The sequence below is a fragment of the Oncorhynchus gorbuscha genome, linkage group LG11 (genome assembly GCF_021184085.1).
Source record: "Oncorhynchus gorbuscha isolate QuinsamMale2020 ecotype Even-year linkage group LG11, OgorEven_v1.0, whole genome shotgun sequence".
In the NCBI taxonomy this organism is placed as follows: Eukaryota; Metazoa; Chordata; class Actinopteri; order Salmoniformes; family Salmonidae; genus Oncorhynchus; species Oncorhynchus gorbuscha.
Window position 1 is genome coordinate 55,907,630 of NC_060183.1, and position 22,746 is coordinate 55,930,375.

General features: G+C 39.1%; 1 protein-coding gene across 1 annotated transcript; it reads right to left on the reverse strand.

Annotated features, from left to right (window-relative positions):
* Positions 1 to 484: 484 nt before the first annotated feature.
* Positions 485 to 22,627, reverse strand: LOC124047873 (T-box transcription factor TBX5-A-like). Its single transcript, XM_046368197.1, has 9 exons — positions 22,247 to 22,627; positions 21,195 to 21,367; positions 20,477 to 20,571; positions 18,636 to 18,755; positions 16,980 to 17,127; positions 9,675 to 9,827; positions 4,641 to 4,732; positions 1,822 to 2,054; positions 485 to 1,651 (listed from the first exon to the last, which is right to left on the reverse strand). Exons 2-9 carry the CDS (start codon positions 21,336 to 21,338, stop codon positions 1,062 to 1,064), a joined length of 1,575 nt encoding a protein of 524 aa, XP_046224153.1. The 5' UTR covers positions 21,339 to 21,367; positions 22,247 to 22,627; the 3' UTR covers positions 485 to 1,061.
* Positions 22,628 to 22,746: the final 119 nt, after the last annotated feature.

A 22,746-nucleotide genomic window follows, 5' to 3' on the forward strand; every position in this document is an offset into this window, starting at 1 on the left:
ACAAAATAACACAGATGTCTCAAGTTTTGAGGGAGCGTGCAATTGGCATGCTGACTACAGGAAATTCCACCAGAGCTGTTGCCAGTGAATTAAATAAATCGGCTTATTTAAGCCGCATCAAGTCGTTTTAGAAAATTTGGCAGTACATCCAACCGGCCTCACAACCTCAGACCATGTGTAGCCACGCCTGCCTAGGACCTCCACATCTGGCTTCTTCACCTGTGAGATTGTCTGAGACCAGTCATCTGGACAGCTGATGAAACTGATGAGTATTTCTGTCTGCAATAAATCCCTTTTGTGCGGAAAAAAAAACATATTCTGATTGGCTGGGCCTGGCTCCTCAGTGGGTGGGTCTATGCCCTCCCAGGCCCACCCATGGCTGCTCCCCTGCCCAGTCATGTGAAATCCATAGATGTGCGCCTAATAAATGTATTTCAGTTGACTGATTTCCTTTTATGAACTTTTATCTCAGTATATTCGTTGAAATTGTTGCATGTTGTGTTTATTTTTGTTCAATATAGAAGGTAAGCAGTTCACAACAATTAAAAAAAAAAAAAAAAAAAAACGGGAGGTATTTTAGTTTCACCAAATGTTAAATCTACAAATCTACAGGATAAAGGAAAAAGAGCTTTCTATTGGCAGCAGAAAAAACCCATTGATAATGCAACACCAAGATGTAAAATACACTATCAAAACAGAACAGTTTTAAAATAGGGGTCTCCCGATGAAGCCACTTCTGTGCTTCTGTTACTCATGCAAAAGCATTGGGTTTTAAACGTGTTTAGTTTCCTTATAAGTCTCCTTAACTTCATGGCCAATGCTTTTCTCCACCTTGTTTTGCCTCATGATGTTTGCCTTTCGGCACAGTAAGAAGTCAACTGCAGTTCCTCTGAGCACCAAAGTCCAATGCTCTAGGCGGTCATACCTCATTAATCTCATGAGACTGCACTGCCGTACTATACTGCTTCAAAAATATAAATATAGATTTATCTAAAGCCCAACCTTATCAAGGGACTTTTTTTTATCCAACTTCTCCATCCTTTCCTATGAAGAAAGTTATTTTAGCTGCTCTCATTCCACTCTGGCATGATGCTGACGCTGTGCACTGTGTGGTACTGATGAGGCGATAGCGTGCGCGGGATCCCGTGCGAGTACAGGTACTCGTTGCCTTGGAGACCTGCGGTGGGCGACTGGATGCCTGCCCCAGGGCTACACTGGCGGCCCAGTGTCTGGTGGGCCATGGGGCCCTGGTACATGGCGTGGTGGGCTTCGCCCAGCTGCGGGGAGGCGTGGCTTGCCACCCCGCTCAGTCTGGACACCAGGGGCCCCGAGGTAAAGTGGGCGGAGAAGTGCTGGTAGGGTAGCCGCTCCATTGGCTGCATGGAGGTGACGGAGCAGCTGCCATAGGGCGAAACACTGGCCCAGGTGTTGCAGCTGATGTCCTCCAGGCTGGGGACGGGCTCAGCCCCTTGGGAGGCGCTGGCGTACATACAGGCCTGCCTCTGGCCAGACTCGGTCCTGTAGGGCCCCCCGGGCAGGCCAAGGCTCTGTGGGTAGCTGACGGGACGGTAGTAATGGTCGTCCTCGCTGGAGGAGCTCTCCAGGTAAGCCTTCTTGTAGGTGTGCTCCCCTGAGTGACAGTCATCATCCACTACAGACAGACAGGAAACAGTTACAGCTGCAGTATTTACACATATTGTAGACTAATCAGCAGAGCAAAACAATTTATATATTTATACATTAGTGATCAATGTTTTCCCTTTTATATGCTTCCAACAACCCATCCCATTGGCATGCATATATCATGATAGCCTGGCCCACCTTTCCTCTTGATGCAATGGTAGTCCTGGCTGTGCTCGTGGGGGAGGGGGTAACAGCCAGACTGGGGCAGGAGGTCCTGTGAGGTGCTGGTGACCCCATTCTCACACTGGGTGTACTGGGAGGCCAGGCCACTGGGAGTGACCATAACCTGCACCTCCCCACTGAATGGGCTCTGGCTTGTGCCCACCCTCTGGCGCACCGTACTGCGAGGGACCACTGGGTATTCCTTAGTGCTGAAAACACACACAGGGTTACGAAATGATCATAACACTTATCGTACTGTATGCTTTTTCAATTTACACTGAGTGTACAAAACATTTGGAACACCTTCCTAATATTGAGTCGCTCTCCCTTTTCCCTCAGAACAGCCTTAATTCACCGGGACATGGACATTACACGGTGTCAAAAACGTTCCATAGGGATTCTGGCCCATGTTGACTCCAATGCTACCCCACATTTGTGTCAAGTTGTCTGGATGTCCTTTGGGTGGTGGACCACATGGGAAACTGTTTAGCATGAAAAATCCAGCAGCGTTGCAGTTCTTCACAGTCAAACCGGTGCACCTAGCACCTACTATAATACCCCGTTCAAAGGCACTTCAATATCTTGTCTTGCCCATTCACCCTCTGAATGGCACACACACAAACCATGTCTCAATTGTCTCAAGGCTTGAAAAAATCATTGAACCTGTCTCCTCCCCTTCATCTACACTGATTTGAAGTAGATTTAACAAGTTACATCAATAAGGGATCATTTCATCTGGATTCACCTGGTCAGTCCATGTCATGGAAAGAATGTTTTCTACACAGTATATATCACCACCACTAGTACTACTACTACAACTACTATAATTACCATTACTATTACTAATAGTAGTGATTATTAAAGACCCAGTGCAGTCAAATGTGATTTTCTTGTGTCTGATATATATTTCCACACTGAGGTTGGAATAATCCTGTGAAATTGTAAAATGTTTGTGTAAGAGCTGTTTGAAAAGACGGCCTGAATTTCAGCCAGTAAATGAGTTCATAGACAACTAGCTGTTTGGAACTCTATTTCTTGTTTTCTTGGTTTCCTTCCCCATTCAGACCATTCCAAGACAGTACAAGAACAATTCTTGCTTGAGAAATTGCTCTTTGCCTAGAGGCGATTTAAAAAACTTTTTAAACCATTTTAATTTAAAACAATCACTGTAAGGTACTTAATTGTTACACAGACATGATTTGATATTGAAATAAAAATGACTGCATTGGACCTTTAATCATCACCTAATTATCCTAAATCAATCATCCTAATTATCTTTAGTATTTGTTCATTTATTTGCATTCATCATGGTTTTTCACATGCAAAAGAAGATAGATATGTTACTTGAGAACTGCCCCTGACCTAAGTCATTAACCATGGCTGACTTGTATACACTGTCTCTTTCATCCAATGATCTGACACTATACCCTTCTCAGTACTAACAAACCACACGGACTATCAATGAGTCACACCCACTTAGGATCCACTGAGAAAGTGTTCGGGAGGATTGGTTTCCAGTGGAAAGAAAGGCATTTATTCCAGTTGCATTAATCTAGAGGATCTATGAATGGACCATTTTTGCTACTTCTGTTTCTTTGACTGTTTCTTTTGAACCAGTGACCTCATCTCGCAATAAGCTCTCCCTTGGAAATATTAACCAAGACCAGATGTGCTGAGCTTACTGTACTTGGCAAGACAGGACAGTGGCATGTCGGAGTTATGGTGTGGTTTGGCCTTTGGCCAATTGAAATCAATTTACAAATGTCTATACAAAATAACTATCCCACTTACAGAAGTATTATATTGTGACTTAAACGAACTTAATCAACATCTGACTGAGATAACCCAATATTAAATATACAATATAGATTTGTGAACACCCCAGTGATGAATAAAAATGGATTATGTGTGCAGGTAAAATAGTTTTGGAGAAAAAGGACAAACATCCAAACTGTTCTGTCTTCTCTCACTAATTCCATTATAAAATGAGCTAAATGTGTACCACATCACCCAATGTGGAAAATCATAGTCAACCAAAACTACCAAAATTAGATTCACCTGCAGTGGCTAATTAGAGAGAATGTTCTGTTCTCCCATTCCAAATAAAATGTATGGGAGGCAAAGTGTCCTTGCGCATGGTAAACCAAACTCCTTTAACATTTTTCTCAGATTTAGAAATCCTCTGTTTGAAAGCCCTTGCAACGCCTTTGTTGGCCGATCTGGGCAAGTTTCAAACCAGATTTTCTTCTTTGAAAATGTGTTTTCCACACTGTGTGGATGCATGTGAAAGTACTCATCTGGAGTGAATAGGGAAAAGAGCCATGTGGTCGATGCTAATGCTGGACCAGCCATATCATCAATGCACAGACGACTGGTAGGAATATCCCTCCCGGTAAAAGAGGGAGATGTCGCTAGTTCAGAAGGCCCTGCCAGATCAGCCATAAAAAGCCCTGGGACATGAAGACTGGCCCCTGCTCAAGAACTACACTTACTCAGCTGGGGAGAGGGGGGCAGGGGGTGGTGGGTCTCACTGAAAATAACACTCATCTGGTTTGCATTTCATTGATTCAGGGATTACAATGGTGCTTGTGAAGTGACACTGTGATTAGAATGTCAGTAATCCTTATCTAATTGTGGTTACATTGTCTAATGCATGCTTCCAGTTTACCCTATAGTGTGCCAAACAACCTCTAATGATGGTAATATTGGATTATTAGAGTTAGAAAAGTCAACCACTGAATCAAAGCTTAGCCATTGGCGATCATGGGTCTCTTTGTGACTGTAATAGGTCCTACCTTTGCATTCTGGACATCCGGTGGAGCTCCATGTCATCACTCCCACGAAAGCCTTTGGCAAACGGATTGTTCTCTATCTTAAGTTGGGTTATCTGCAAAACAGACCGCACATTTGTCATAAGTGATTCAACCGTCAATTAGCCTACAATTTTATGTAAAAAGAAAACGTTGCATCCCAATGTCATACACATTTCCTTTTTCCTATATTCTGTGAGAAGGACTTGTTGTGTCCTTCAAAGCCTCTTCAAAGACATCTTCACTCAAAACCAGCTTCTTCACCCTCCCATGTGGAACATCATGAAGCATCAAGATAGTTTTAGGATGAAACACTGGCCACACACCCTGGTCAGTAGTTGTATGACAATCTTAACTTTTCAAATAAGCACTCAAAAGGAAAGAAACCTCAAAAAAGCATTGGCATAATAGGCCTACTGTACTAGTGGGTTGCTGTGCCCCTGGTTTAGTTATTAACATGTAGATTAAATTACCATGTGCTCAGACCATTAAGCACACAATTTAATTCTGAAAAACATATTTCATTAATTTAATGTAAATATGAAAACTTTCTATCATCTAACATTAGCTTGCTGTACTATACAACTCTATACATATTAAAGTGGATCAGGCTACAGATCTAAGGTTGATGCCAGAAAAGTAATTTCCCATGGAGCTATATACTGTAAAAGGTCATTAGTCCTGTTAACAATTTTTTTCGTGTGGAAACCCTTGCCTAGAACCATTCGAGTAACCCAACTCAAAGTATTTCAGTGTTCAATACTTAAACATATATGGTGAGTTCACTTTAAAACTTTATTTTTTAAGTTGTAAAATTCTTAACTGTTTTTTTTGTGTGAACTTTTTGACACTAAATTGCATTTTTTTCTGAACTATAACTTTTGACATTACCTGAACATTAATTTTTGTTGTAGTGAACATATACATTTAGGGTCCCTTCTACTTAAATGATTTACCTTTGTGACATTTCTTTTTCAAGTGTAAGTAGTTCTGATTGGTAATTTTGAGTGATCGTGTCTTCGTGTTTAAAATGTGTATCTATTTGAAGATTTAATATTTTAACCCACCTTAGCAGGCATTGTTGAGCACAGTACTCATTCCTCTATCAGTAAGTGGAGGTAGAGCTGTGAGCATTACAGGATGCTACATATACCTCTCATTAAGAGTGCTGCACACCTTGTTGACGGTGGGAATGACTTATCTCAATTTTGAACATCAATTTGTCTGATGGTTTTGATATGTGTTCATCATGATCAATTACAACTGAGCATAACATACTGCTTAATACTATTTTAGAAATATAATTTACTTTCTTCAAACATGTATACAACATTGTGTAGAAGTATCATAAAGTGTAAACATTTTGAATTACCCACAATCCTCTAAAAACAGAGCCACATGGCACTATTAGGAATTCATAACTTGCAAAAATATAATAATTATACATCAGAAAAACACAGATAAATCCAGTGTTTTTACTCAAAGATCAATGTCTGACTACTACTTTATTATATTAAGTAAAGATGTAAAACATTGAAATCAAGAAAGGACCATTTATTTAATAAATGCCAGATTGACTTTAAAACCTAAATTAATCATAATTTGTAAAAACGAACTATATTAGCAGAACACAAAGTTATTTACTCAATAATAAACAGTACTCGAAAAATATTAAGTGATAAGAAATCCTAATGACATATGAGTTAGTACGATTTGAGTTTTAATGACTACTGGATACATTTTAGTAGCCACTACTCCATTTCTTTAATGGGTTAAGCAGTTACTTTTTACAGTGTACAGAGCAAGTAGCCCATCTAGGAAACAATTATATTATTTTCCAGATTGGACCAAAGCCATAGATTTTGGATAATGGAGAATGGAATGAAGTTCTAACAGCCGCAAAAATTACGATTTGAGATTAAACAGAATGCAGGGCACGCGGTTTCTGGCAGGTAGACCTAATTAGTTGGCTGGTCTGCTGTGTTTCATGCCTCACAATAAGACTGGATTTTTGTCCACGCGCTGGCTTTCACTTTCTACGAAACCTTGTAAAATATATCTCATTGAAACATACACGTTTTTAGCTTCCCGTTAATGCACTGTGCGTTTGGCAAACGTCTAGATTTTATTTGGGAAGCAAATGTAGAATTTAGTGTGGATAATACAGGAGTATGAGGGTATTTAATCTTACCATATTTCAATAACATGATTCTCAAAATTATTTCTCAAAAAGTAACTAGCTTATTAAAAAAGCAATCATTTTGAAAATAACTGTTGGTGGTACAAAATGTTTGCAAAAATAACTTGTAGCCTACACATGCTCAACAAAATAGGCTACAGGCCTACCTAAAAGCCTAACTGATATTTAATCGCTTAATATCCCTATCTAATTGTAAACCAATTAGGCCTATGCAGGATAATTGAAGGTGTTTCAGGTGAAAAGGCCTATGAAATTACAAAGGGTGGCATGAAAAAGAATGCTATTTTCAAATTTGAATAGCATAGTAAATGCAAATGTTAATGGCACAAAATGGTAAACCAGGTTACATACAGTATATTTACACTTGGACGAATTCATACCAGACTATACAAATGTAGGATTTTTTTCCAAACTGAGCCCAAAGGTATAAATATTGTATAGTGTGCCGTTGCATGAAAGCGCCATGCATGAACTAACCCTGTTCGTGTGAAAAAAACTACAAGCCTGGGGTGACAGTTTCCTAACAATTCTGGAGACATTTATAGGCCTAAACACCCCGTTAAATAGAAAGCAAGTTGTTACCAATGCTGGGTCGTTAGATAGCCTACTTGCCTTGACTACCAAGGATAGCAATCATGACAAACATTCAGCCATAATAGATTACTGCATTTGTTAATCAGGCCTATTTACCATAATGCAAATATAATTTTTAAGAGGTAGCCAATACGTTCAGATTCATAGGCCCAGTGTTTTCTGTAGCCTGTATAGAACTAACTAATTTGAGAACAGAAGATATGAAAAGGCGAGTTGTTTTCGAAATAGTTTATTCAGAAGGAAATGTTTTGTTTTCAATTCAATTATAGCTATGGGCAAGTTTGTCCGTTCTGAATAAACTGTTAACAGGTGGTGCGAGTTCCCCCAAAAGGCATGGCATGATAACTTCTTCTTAGCTTAATTGGCAGATGGAACATTATTTGATTAGGTATTCGTGGTAAAAGTTGAGGAAATCAGAATAGACTGTTTGTCTGGAAGTCTGGCAGGCCTAATAATAATAATTAGCCCATGTTGCATTCTCAGGAGCCCTCAAACTCCCTGATTTTAATTAATGTTTTCTTCAGAGTTTCAGTCATTTGTATTTCCTGTTTCTCAGAGTCTTTGGGAATTCGGATTGGCTCAGGACACATTAAGGGTCCTTACCCTCTGCACATTCCCTCTGTCCCACAGTAAAATCTGACTCAGACATAGTTAAAAACGGATGTTAAACGGACGCAGAAATGATTGGGCAAAACACTCCTAAGATTATGCGTATGCCTGGTCGGATTTGAGGAAAATGTAATAGTTTGAAATTATTTCTCTTTGTCTTCTCTTTGTAAATAAACGTTCCAATGCGCAGCCAAAATAAAGCGCATGCAACAGGTGGTTGCATGTTTGAACGTTCATAGAGGGCAATATCACACTACATGATTAAAAATATACCCACTTTTGAATTTAAAACTTACTTAATAAGTAAATTACAACACTTTAACCATTTATCTTCCAGGGATTTAAGTGCAGGTTTGTAAATAGACTATGCCTATATTTTTCTTAGTGGTTTCATTTCAGTCTGAAAATATTTTAAAAATAATTTATATCGGCCTACATCACATTTGAGCAAATAATAAATTAAAGTGAGGAAGTTTGCTTTCTGATTAATTGATAACCCTGAGCGTACCATGGGAGACGGATTGTGTCTAACCGTAACCATTAATTGCATAAAGAAGAATAAATATTATTAAATACTGAAATGCTCTTAATTCAGTGACAAATTTGTACTTTAAATATTTTTTAAAGAAAGCAGGAGCTAAACAGTTAATATTTTCGTTCATGTGCGAAATCATGTTCGAACCTGTGAATTATTAGTCTACATTTACAGTATACAAATCAAATACATGCATGCATAAATAGATTTTTTGTAATCGATATTCATCACAATATATACTATTTCGAGATTTATTGCAACTTCGGGCTAAAAAAACAAGTTGGTTTAGGCTTATTTCTTACAGGCTATAGGCTAACACATACATTTTCTCTAATATTATAAATACTATGCATAGTCATAAAGAATAACTGTAGTAGCCTGTTAATAATACACTATTTATAAAGCTCGAACATAATAAAGTACATATAAGCATATAATAAAACGTTCAAAATGTATGGACGTTATACTTACGCCCTGAGCCTTATCTGAAATACGTATCATTCACAAAAATGTAATGAAACTGCACCAGTTGAAATTTCCTAAAGTGTCTTGAGGTCGTGCCTTGTCCAATATTTCGGACATGCGGTTTCCCCGACCCATATTCACATCTGTCAATGATCTGAATATGATATTAGTGATAATCAGACATGAGCCTCATGTTCTGCCACTGCCATTGGTGACATAGGCCTACGTCAGACTCCATTTGTGGCGAAAGGATACACTCCATCCGCTTTATTATTCAATCTTTGATAATCAGCCCATTCATCAGTTTCCAATCTTCCCGCACGTCTTTAGCAGCAATGTGGGCCTACATTCTGATGTTCAGGAACTGATTTCGATTTATCCATGAAGTGATTTTGTAGACTATATGTGTTGTGACGTTGTTACTTTTAATTGAGCAGGCAAGGGCAATGCAACAATTCGATTTCTCTATATGCCAAAAAGTTTTCATTTGTTCTAAACTGATTGTAATTAGGCTTATACATTTATAATGCACTTGCAAATTCACACCAATTTAGGCTATTCTTACATACATAATACCACGGCGTAAATATGTCCAAAATCGAAGGCGTAGGCCTACCTTATGGTTCTGGTAAGATGTTACCGCAATGAAGGCAGTCTCGGGGAATACGTGGGTACAGAACGCCGTGTTTTTGGAGCCAAAGCCATTATTTTCATCCGCTTTCACGATGTGAATCCTGGGTTGGTATTTATGCATGGAGTTGAGGATAATCTGAAGAGAGAAATGTATTCCATTAAACGCCTTTTGTATTTTGACAATTTCTCTTGATGCATAATCCCGCCAAAAACCCAAATTCTGATATTATCAAAATCACATTCAAATAAATCCAAACCCATTCAAGACAATGGAGATAAAGACAACATATTATTGCTATTGCTTTGAACAAAAACATACTAATATAGAACATTCAACGTTTATCATAAAACCATGAATATACCAATAGGCCTAATCATAGCAATTCGAAAGAAAAAGCATGTAAATATATTTGACGATAGAATGTACAGTCAAAATCTAAATGTGTGCATAGTTTATATGTTTCCTAACTCTACAAGCCCATCACTGAAGGGTATGACAGTAATAAATAAATACATACATACAACGCTGTTTACATTACATGATAATACACATATGTCAAAAGAGATGAGTTCCCATTGTAACACGTGAACATCTTCTCTTTCCATGCTTTTCCCCTGACCCCTGACCTAGTTTGTGCCAAGTGATGACCACTACCACTGGCCAGGCTGACGACAATTTGTAAGTCGCTCTGGATAAGAGCGTCTGCTAAATGACTTAAATGTAAATGTAAGACGGCGGTCCACCCAGTTGAACTTGAGCCATGAACTCTTCTCAGGCTTTAGTCTTAATTGGTCTGACATACTATGGAGTCATGGGCATCAGCCGTGAGCAATCTAATGGTTTTTAATTTCATTACATTTAGAGATAACAAAACAGTGTTTTTCTCCTTCACCTCCTCAGGAACCCTTGCCCCTTGGGTATTCCTCCTATCTGTTATCTGTAGGTTTTTTGTGTGCCTTTCAAGCACGCTGCAGAGAAAAGGGAGAGGATGCGCTGACTACAAAGACATGACCTCAATGGATTCTCACAACTGATGGAACAATTTAACCTCAAAATAGAGAGTAAATTGGGATCCACTGTGAATTTTCCAAAAGCACCTTGATAGTAGGTCAGTGTACAATGACATTGATTGTCTTCTTAACAAAAATGGGTGAACGTCTTTCAACAGTGTTGGCGCACTGGAAATGCATTATAACTCAGGTTGATTTTCTACATGATAATACAATGGGTCAAAGCTGAAGTATTTTTGAGATTTATAAAACACTGAATCAGATAAATACTGTGGGAGAAAACGAACTACAGTGCCTTCAGTCATACCCCTTGACTTATTCCAAATTTCGTTGTTACAGCCTGAATTCAAAATTGATTAAATATATATTTTTTTCTGACTCATACACAATACCCCATAATGACAAAGTGAAAACCTGTTTTTAGAAATGTTTGCTAATTTACTGAAAATAAAATACAGAAATATCTAATTCAAATAAGTATTCACACCCCTGAGTTAATACTTTGTAGAAGCACCTTTGGCAGCGACTACAGCTGTGAGTCTCTAAGAACATTCCACACCTGGATTGTGGAACATTTGCCCACTTATTATTTTCAAAATTCTTCAAGCTCTGTCATATTGGTTGTTGATCATTGCTAGACAACCATTTTCAGATCTTGCCATAGAAGTAGATTTAAGTCAAAACTGTAACTCGGCCACATAAGAACATTCACTCTCTTCTTGGTAAGCAACTCCCATGTAGATTTGACCTTGTGTTTTAGGTTATTGTCACACTGAAAGGTGAATTAATCTTCTAGTGTCCGGTGGAAAGCAGACTCAACCTGGTTTTCCTCTAGGATTTTGCCTGTGCATAGCTCCATACCATTTCTTTTTTTATCCTGAAAAACTCGCCAGTCATTAACGTTTACAAGTGTTCCCATAACATGATGCAGCCACCACTATGCTTGAAAATATGGAGAGTGATACTCCCTAATGTGTTGTATTGGATTTGCCCCAAACATAACACTTTGTATTTTCAGTACTACTTTAGTGACTTGTTTCAAACAGGATGCATTGTATGGAATATTTGCATTCTGTACAGGCTTCCTTATTTTCATTCTGTCAATTAGGTTAGTATTGTGGAGTAACTATAATGTTGTTAATGGCAGCATCATAGTGAAATCCCTGAGCAGTTTCCTTCCTCTCCGGCAACAGAGTTAAGAAGAACGCCTCTATCATTGTAGTGACTGGGTGTATTAATTAATGCCCCTTCCAAAGTGTAATTAATACCTTCACCATGCTCAAAGAGATATTCAATGTCTGTTTTGTTGTTGTTGTTTACCCATCTACCAATAGGTGCCTTTGCGAGGCATTGGAAAACCTCCCTGGTCTTTGTGGTTGAATCTGTTTTTGAAATTCACTGCTCGACTGAGAGATAATTGTATGTATGGAGTGTTAAACACTATTATCGCATACAGAGTGAGTCCATGTAATTTATTATGTGACTTGTTGAGCACGTCTTTACTCCTGAACTTATTTAGGCTTGCCATAACAAAGGGGTTGAATACTTATTGACTCAAGCCATTTCATATTTTCATTTGAAATGAATTTGTACAAATTTCGAAAAACACAAGTACATTTTGATATTATGAGGTATTGTGTGTAAGCCAGTGACAAAAAATATCTACATTAAATCCATTTTAAATTCAGGCTGTAACACAACAAAATGTCAAGGGGTGTGAATATTTTTGGAAAGTATTCAGTCCCATTGACATTTTCAATTTTTGTTATGTTACAGCCTTATTGTAAAAAGTAATCAAATGTAACAAATCCCAATACCCCATATTGACAAAGCGAAAACAGGTTTGTAGACATTTTTGCAAATGTATTAAAAATAAAAAACATATCTCATTTATGTAAGTATTCAGACCCTTTGCTATGAGACTTGAAATTAAGCTCAGATGCATCCTGTTTCCATTGATCATCCTTGAGATTTTTCTACAACTTGATTGAGTCCACCTGTGGTCAATTAAATTGATTGGACATGATTTGGAAAGGCACACACCTGTCTATATAAGGTCCCAAAGTTGACAGTGCATGTCAGAGCAAAATTCAAGCCATGAGGTTGAAGGAATTGTTCGTAGAGCTCCGAGACAGGATTGTGTCTAGACACAGATCTGGGGAAAGGTACTAAAAAGTGTGTGCAGCATTAAAGATCCACAGAACAGCGGCCTCCACCATTCTAAATGGAAGAAGATTCTTCTTAGAGCTGGCCGCCCGGCCAAATTGAGCAATCTGGGGAGAAGGGCCTTCTTTAGGGAGGTGACCAGGAACCCAATGGTCACTCTGACAGAGCTCTAGAGTTTCTCTGTGGAGATCAGAGAACCTTACAGACGGACAACCATCGCTGCAGCACTCCACCAATCAGGTCTTAATGGTAGAGTGGCCAGACGGAAGCCACTCCTCAGTAAAAGGCATATGACAGTCCGCTTGGAGTTTGCCAAAAGGCACCTAAAGACTCTCAGACCATGAAAAACAAGATTATCTGGTCTGATGAAACCATGATTGAACTCTTTGGCCTGAATGCCACACGTCACTCTTGGAAACCTGGCACCATCCCTACGGTGAAGCATGGTGGTGGCATGTTTCATGCTGTGGGGATGTTTTTCAGTGGCAGGGATTGGGAGACTAGTCAGGATCGAGGGAAAGATGAACAGAGCAAAGTACAGAGAGATCCTTGATGAAAATCTGCTCCAGAGTGCTCAGGACCTCAGACTGGGGCGAAGGTTTTACCTTCCAACAGGACAACATTCCCTAAGAACACAGCCAAGACACCGCAGGAGTAGCTTCGGGACAAGTCTCTGAATGTCCTTAAGTGGCCCAGCCAGAGCCCGGACTTGAACCCGATCAAACATCTCTGGAGAGACCTGAAAATAGCTGTGCAGCAACACTCCCCATCTAACCTGACAGATCTTGAGAGCATCTGCAGAGAGGAATGAGAGAAATTCCACAAATACAGGTGTGCCATGCTTGTAGCGTCATACCCAAGAAGACTCAATCTGTAATTGCTGCCAAAGGTGCTTCAACAAAGAACTGAGTAAAGGTTCTGAATACTTATGTTAATGTGATATTTCAGTTTTCTATTTTTGTATAAATTAGCAAACATTAACAAAACTGTTTTTGCTGTGTCATTATGGGGTATTATGTGCAGATTGATGAGAGGGGAAAAACAATTGAATAAATGTTAGAATAGGGCTATAACGTAGCAAAATGTGGAAAAGTCAAGGGGTCTGAATACTTTCCGAAGGCACTGTATCTTCACATTCACCAATCCCATCACAAAGCCTTCAATGAAGGTTGGTTGGGGACATAAAAATAAATTATGAACATCATCGTATATCATCATCGTACAAAATGTATTTCAGCAGATTTCATGCGTTTTTGTGCATTTTTGTGTGGTTCAATTCATTCGAAAATACACTAATTTATGTGCTACTTAATTTGTGCGAAAAGACACAAATTTAACCAGTAGGCACACAAGCCTTTGCAACAACCATATAGATGTGATAGTTTATATTTAATTTTTGTTCTTAAACTCGATGTAGGATCAGGCAAAATCCCTTGAGTTGCACATAAATTTGTGTCTTTTCTCACGAATTAAAACAGAAAAACTCACAATAACGCACAAAATTTGCTGAAATGCATTTTGTACATATATGCACAAATTGATTGTGAGACTGTGTTGCAGCTGCACTGCAAATGTACAAGTTACTGACAAGGTTCAAATCTGTCGTTCTGCCCCTGAGCAAGGCAGTTAACCCACTTTTCCCCGGGCACTGATGACGTGGATGTCGATTAAGGCAACCCCCCCCCCCCACCTCTATGAATCAGAGGGGTTGGGTTAAGTGCGGAAGACACATTTCAGTGGAATGCATTCAGTTGAACAACTGAAAGGTGTCCCCTTTTCCCTTTATCTGGCTAACAGATTCACAATGATACAAACCATTGGGATGATTTGATTTACAACATGTAGATAGAATACAAGGTTACAATTAACTCCCACGTCTGTCATGTAACCTATACACTAAAAGTATTGTGTTAATTTCTTACAAAACAAAAACAAGAAGCACAGACAGACATACTGTGGGTTGGTTCCCTGAATGTCTGTCTGTCTGAAGGGGCGACCAGAGTAGAGCAGACCAGACCACCCACTAGGCCTCCAGCACACGCCTTCTCTGCTGCCTGGCTCTCTGCATCTCCATTCCCCCCGACTCTGTATGATAGTATTTAATGATAGTGAGGGATCACCCTGGGTCCCCTGCGGCTGCCTTTCAAGTTCCTCCACATCAGAGAGCTTTCTGAAGACTTTGGATTAGCAGAATTTGTACACCATCATCTATTGCTCATCTCACACTGCCATTCGAACATAAACAGTGAGATATCCACAACCCACCCAGCTGGCAAAAACATGTGTGGGGAGGACTGGACGAGCGCACCAGCGCCAGCACATTTTGGAGAAGATGAATAACGTGGAAAAATGTTTCGCAAATCGAGAGGAAGATCAAAGCCATAGTTTAGGCTTGTGATAAGTGTTGTGTTGGATAAACCGTAGGTGCTAAGTTGAAAATGGGTAATCATACTGTATGTTTATATGCATACTATTGGTATCAGATAGACACGAAAGGCTCAATTAGCAACATGTAACCCAAATAGCTGAGATTATACCATCTAAATTATTGAGAATAAGAAACAAAATATATAGATAGTCATTAAGATGCATGTTAACATTGACCATATACAATTAAACTGTAGAAATCTATCATAGGAATATCAGAAATCCCTTCAATAAACTCACATTCATAATCAATTCCAAACATACAGTAATAAAAAACATGAATTTCAACCAATGGAAATAGTTTCAAAATGCTATAGGAGACACTGGTCTATAGCTGCATGCTCTCTGGCTGAGGAGGTGAGGTCCTGCTCTGCTCTGTCTAATTTCCAGACGTTTCAGGTCCCTTCTGGCTCAAACTACCTCACCGACATGTTTTAGCTCCACGTCCGAAGCTAGTAATTATAAATCGTCTCAAAGTTATTTCAGCCAGCTGGACCAACAAGCTGATGGAATATTTTTTTGGCTCGGCACCAGTATTTCATTTATGAATCCCATGGTACTTCCTGGACACGAAAGAGGGCAAGCCAGGAACCACTGCAACCAATCAAAAATTAATTCTGGCCGCGAAATTTACAACACCGTTCACATTCCAACTGAACTGAGCTCCAATTTCATTCTACTAGCTGGGTTTTGGCAAGGCAACAATCACTATCAATTCTCACACACCGCCAATGGAGTCATGTGATCAGGCAGAAGATAGTGCTGTAAGTGATAGTCAAAGAGAGTCAAATCTGGCCTATTACTGACTTCAACACATGCAAACAATACAAAATTATTTCCAATCAACATACTCCCTACTGCAGTTATCGTCAATGACTACAAGTCGCTATTAAATCTGTGACTGATTCTGTGCTGACCTTTTATAGTGTTTTAGTTTGCACCCAGTGTGTTATGCTGAAGTAATATCACATATTTGCTTCACTCTGGGCAGAAAAAGTAGGTTCCACCAACTGCAATTCTTATCAGCCTCATACAATTAGAAGTAACAAGGAAGTGACCAATATTGACACTTTCTTGCCTGTCATAATTCAAGAGATGGATAGAGGAAGTTCATCACTTAGCTTTATATCATTTGTAATTGGTTTATTTGTGCACATTTACATTACATTACATTACATTTACATTTAAGTCATTTATCAGACGCTCTTATCCAGAGTGCACAATCTACTTCCTTATTTCAACAACCACTTTTGTTTATTGGGTTGTCAACTATAGCATGGGGCTGTTGTTATGTCCTATACGTGATATGAATGTTGTATTGTATGTTATTGTAATCTGTCCAATCCTGCATTCTCTGTTGAGATGTGTAATTTGGCCAAAATGTTACCCACACCCCCCGACCCCATAAAATATCTAGCCAAAATCACAATTTTTAACATCGAAGAAAATAGATGATGTAATTGATGTTTTTGTGTGCTGTTTTGTTCCCGACATGGATCACAAAATCTGGGGTCTTGGGAGTTCATAATAATAGGTCGTTAAAAAGAAAGAAGCAGATGCCATCTGACCTCTTGTCTGTACTAATGCGTGCAGATGATGTGTTAATCGTTATAATCCTTTACGAAATTCATCAAGCATCTTGCAAGACAAAGCCGTAACATATGAAGAGTTAAGTAACACATACGTGTCCAAAAGGATCCAGGTGGTTATTCGTCAGTTTCAGCTTCTGGAAAGAGACAAGTTGCCTCATCCAATGCGCCCCTGTCGCAGGAGAGTCCGGGTGAACGTAGAGCCTCCCGGGCATGGCAGGTTCGGCCTTCCCGGTCACGGACCTGAATCACAGAACCAAAGTCTGCGTTTTACACTCAAATCACAGCTAAATTAACCCAACTATAAATGGTACGATAGGCCTATGCTGATGTGAGCAGATAAAAGCGACCTCTAACCTACAAAGTTGTTCTACTCATGAAAAATACTTTCTCACAATTAAAATATGCTGTTCATGAAAATGCTTAGGCTCCCTTTCCCCTTTCATCGGAAATAGTGGTTTAGCCTAATATGTAGCCAAGGCTTCTTCGAAATAAATTCAGTTAGGCTATTTGGAAGTAGGCTTGGGGTTTGTTCCAAAACTGGATATTTTATCAAGGTTATCCAGTTAATGAAATTTAAGGTTTGAGAAATGCCTTTAGTTGTAGCCTAGCCTTTGGTTTGTAGTATTTTCCGCGTAGGCTATAGCCTAATTTGGTTTAGCCTGTACTCTCAACCCGTTGGAATAAGAATGACGAAGTATTGTAAAAATGGCTATTGCGCGACAATATTTTTATTTTATTTTTTATTTTATTCAATTGTATTTAATAGTCTACATTAGGTGTGTCGTGCTACGTGGACAGTTGGGTTGGGTCAGCCCAATTAGCATAACCAATAACCTGCATGCTATTTTGCAAGGGCGAACGTTATTTTCTTACAGTAACCTAGGCTACTTGACCAAAAGCAGATTAGTTCCACAACATGCGCTGAACGGATCATTATCCGCGGTATTCGCCATTGAAAACCACTGACCCAAACAAGGCATTCTTGACCAGATGGACATGACACTAACAACTAGGGTTTATAGGCTGTGTTTCGCTGATGGTGAAGATTGTATTTCAGAGCTGTCTAAAGAGATCTACACCCTCACCAAAGGAAACATCAACACAAATATGAGTTCATTAATTCGCATAAACCACCTCTAGTCGGTAGTCAGAACAACTCCCCAGCATTTGCCAAGGATCCCCCTACACCACACGGAAGCTATTTCTTCTTCAGAATATGTAAACGTTTAGTACTTAGGCATATCTCAACACATCAACGTTTTGAGACATTTGAGCTATAATGAATAGTTTGCTAAAGAACCAATAAATGCCCTCGAATATAATCTGAGCCATAAATCGTAGGCCAACCTAATTTCAATAAAAAATCGTTTTTAGTCCCAGGACTGATTATAAATATCATTCCAATGTGTGAAGTATAATGCTTTATTTACATAAACTGGACACGACCTAATACTAGGCTACTTTATTTCACATTGACTACAGTTTCCTTCTACCTATATGCAATAGCCTGATAGCTATAGACCCATATGCTCCAGAAATGCATTGAAAAGTTATTCAAACTCAGTAGGGGTGTTGCACTCTGCAAACAGAAAACACCTCATGACAAGGTGAAACATCCTGGGTCAAAAATAGGCTACATATGACATGTTCATATCTTGTATACAGGTAGGCTACTTATTGTCATAAGGCTGTGGACATTAGCTCTGATGCGATCCCAGAGGAACTGTATTTGTTAAAGTCTTACACACCATTTATTATCGGCGAATTTGTAGCGATGGTCGTCCGCAGGCACGACATCCATCAGGAGTATGTATTTTGTTTTAGGGTTCAAACCAGTGACCTTCACTTTGAAGCTGGGAAACATTCGCCTGCAAATGAAACAATATAGTTACACAATGATACATTAATACATTATGCCTGCTATAGGCTATTGGTGATTGAAGTTACCGTATATTTCCTTAAGGACATTTCTGATTATTTACAGTCTATGCAATCACATTTATGGACAATAGTCGATATTCAACTCAATTGAATATCAATTGATTACTTCCGAAATCACACTGTCAAATTTAAGGAAATTATACGACCTTGACGCACATGCGTTGCATAGAAGCCCACAACTTGTTCCAAACTTAGCTATCTTAAAATATCAACATATGACCAACTATGCATACACTGCACGTCTTTTGGGGTGGGTCAGGGTGTGAACCCACTGGTTCACAATGCATGTATATGCTATCAACGTCAGATAGCCTATGCATAACCAAATGAAAGGTAGAACAACAATCAATCAAACATAATAAAATGTAAGGGAATTAGGTAGCCTAATATATATTTAGTTCGTTTGGAAACGACTGCATAATTGCACACATGCAACAACTGAAGCGAATGCATACTTCAACAAAATAAAACGTGTATTAAGGAAGAGCCTATAGTTTCACGGTGAAATAAACGTTAGCTGCTTTTGCATCAAATGCGTCACTAAAACCAGATGCATGGTAACATACGTGCATATGTTCAGAACGTTTACACAAGTACCCTGATGAAATGGAGTCTATCAGGTTGGAAAAACGTCAGAAATTGCTGTCGCACGCCGATTGGGATCCAAGCCTCCAGGCCTACAAGCTGTTTCTCAAACGGGTGACCTGCCTGAATAAAGAGGCAGCCGCGAGGTGATGGAAAGGGGTAAGGGCTGGTTAATAACGAGGGCGGGAGGGATAATAACGTCTCAAGCCAATAACGGGAAAATGAATGGACAAGAATATAAAGACTGCTTTATGCAGTTGAGAAAAAAACACGAACCTAGTGCAGACTGGAAGGATATTGAGACATAGCTGAAATGAATAATAAATAGGCTACCTAAGAGCCACAAGACGATTTGTTAACATGAGCAGGGACCACCGACCATCATGCATATTCAAGTTCACACTAAGTTGAGGTAGAAGAATATCTCAACCATATTCCGTGAGACACTCTGAGCAGGACAGGTCTACCCAATAAGCCCAATTGCCGTGTTGGCCTTTTTGTCTTGAAAAGTCACTCGATAATGCTTTCAATATGGCAAACGTGGAGAATATAAGGAAATAATAAATACATAAAAAGTAATATCATACATCCAATTTGGAAAAAGACGACAAAAAGGGTGGAAAAAATGACAGGATTAAAATAATTGAGGATATATAGGCTATAAAGCATGTTTAGTGTACATTTATCTGCCCCAAAACTAGTCTCAAACCGACTATATCCCTTAAGATGTATTTAGGGAACTATGCCGTGGTACATTGGTAGAGAATAAAGTGTAAATACTGTAGGCCTCCCTCTAGAAAACGAGTACATCATCAGTATAGCTATCACTATTGCAACACAAAAAGATTAGTAAAAATCTATTTTCTCCGTGGACATAGGTCTACAGCAAATGTATGGACGAAATAACTTTTTCAGACAGCACTGTCAAAACTAAAACCACTAAATGCTGACCATTCTTATTTACTAATAATGATTCAAACATAACCTCACATGCAATTGTATGTTTCTCAAACGTATTCGCATAATCCGTTAATGCCAGTATAAGCAGTTGTTGCTCTCTTACCTTCCCGCTTTGGTGATGATCATCTCCGTCCCCACCTCATGAAACTTCGCCCACAATTCCCTCTCATGCAGGTACACTTTTATCCCCTCCATTCCCTTCAAAATTAAACAGGTAAAAGGAATATCAATATGACATTTCTTGCAGTGGAGACCAATTGGTAAGCTTATTTAGCCCAGTTAGTATTATGCATATGTCATGACATTCATACAGGATAAATGTTGCACTGTGGTATAAATTCAATAATAGTTTAACAAAAACCTAGACATAATATAATTTCATATTAGCCTACCATTCACATTGGGCTACCTCGTGAAACAATAGGCTACTATTCTGAAATAGTATACCATCATTTTCCAGTAAGCCTATTATATAACTAGCCTATAAATTATGTGATTTGACTATAAATAGGCAGATAATAAAATCTCACAAATAAAATACACGAAACTGCAATAATTGCAGGACTAGACTACGGTAACCAACTACCAAGCGATTAATCGAGTTGATTGACAAGATCATTTCACGGAACTTTGTAGCCTAATTACAATGGTAATTCTACGTTTTTATGCACACTAAGGTCTAAAAAGTTTGCAGTGCACGTACTCCTCTTATGAGTCGTTTACAGATATCCATATTTAATACGTAGGCCTAGATACAGGTCCAGAACAACACCTAGGCAGTGACTTGAGACCTGAAGTACAAAATAGCGTGTAAAACTGACCTGTTGAATATATGTCGTCTGGGAGGATGGAGATTTGCTCGAAGTTCCATTTTGTTTCTCTGCTTTACTCTCAGTGTGTAATTCCTTTGACTCTGACCCGCTGGGCGAATTTTGCAGTCCAAATGTTTCCTTCTGGTCTGCCATGTCTGTAGCTCCGGAGACCAAGGCCCCAACTGTCAGATCGAAACAAAAGCGCATTTCAACCTCCCATTCTCTATCCTGAATATGCGCATAACTTTTTGATGTGACATTGGCCGTCTTTAATGAGTTGTAGGCCAAAATAAAATGTAGCCATCATTAGACAACATGGCCTGCTATTAACATGGCCAACACACACACACACACACAGATCCACCCACACACACACAGATCACAAACAACGTATTTAGGTTAATTTTGTGAAAATATCAGTCAATATTTTTCCTTAAAATATAACTTAATTACCAGTAAAAATAACTATTCATAAGGATAAGGACGTTTTTACACTGTCTTTATTCTTCTAATATATTTCACCCTTTGGACAAATGACGTGCGTTTCATTATAACTGATAGGCCACAATAAAGAATAATATAAAGACTTCAATAACATCACAAATGAGTACAAAACAAATAATGATGAAGGCTACTTGTAAAAAGTAGGCTAGGCTATAATGAACATAACAATTGTGATATATTCATAGCAAGGACACCACTCATTGAAGGTTTCTAAATTTGATGATGCTGACACTGTTCGTATTTGTAGAGAATATAGACAATTGGTCGCAAACAAACATACATTCGAGACAGATCCTATAGGTTGTGTATTCCTAAAATGCCAATGGAAACAAAAAACAATAGCCTACCATAGATGGTGTTGGTAACAACCATCACTGCAAAACATATACATGTATTTGTAGGCATAAAAACAGAGCGCACGACGTGGCTCCATGCAAAAACAGACTATTTTCTTCCACTACGAGGTCCTACACTAAAATGACCTGCGATAAGAACGACAATAGTGAAACACTGACCACTGGAACGCGGAATACTCCGCACAGTAAAAACGGATTTACCTTGTAACCAGATACGTCACTTTCAATGTCGTGAAGATATGGCACAGCAGAGGTCGTTTCTTCAAAAATGCAAAGTGTTTGCGAAAAATGTCCACCCAATTCAATGTATAATCCCAATGTGTAGCCCGAAAAGGCTATCTAATATCCCCATTGATTTTCTCTATCTTCAGTGCAAGCCCAAATGTACGGTGACCAAGCGAAAACGCACAGGTGAAGGAATATTCAGGAGTCTAGCAAAGATGGCTAAAATAAGCACGCGGTGTTACTTTATTGTACATTTTAGAGTCGATAACCGTTGTTCGGGAAGCCTTCCCTGCTGATAGCACATAGCAGTATAGCAAGTTTACAGAGGAGCAGATCCGTCACCACCTTCTCCCCTCCCTCCTCTCACTCTCTCTCTCTCTACGCACCAATGGCCCACAGTAGTACGCGTTATGACGCGGAAGCGCTGAGTCTGTGACGAGCAGCGCCTGAACAGCAATGGCAGTGCCTGAACAGCA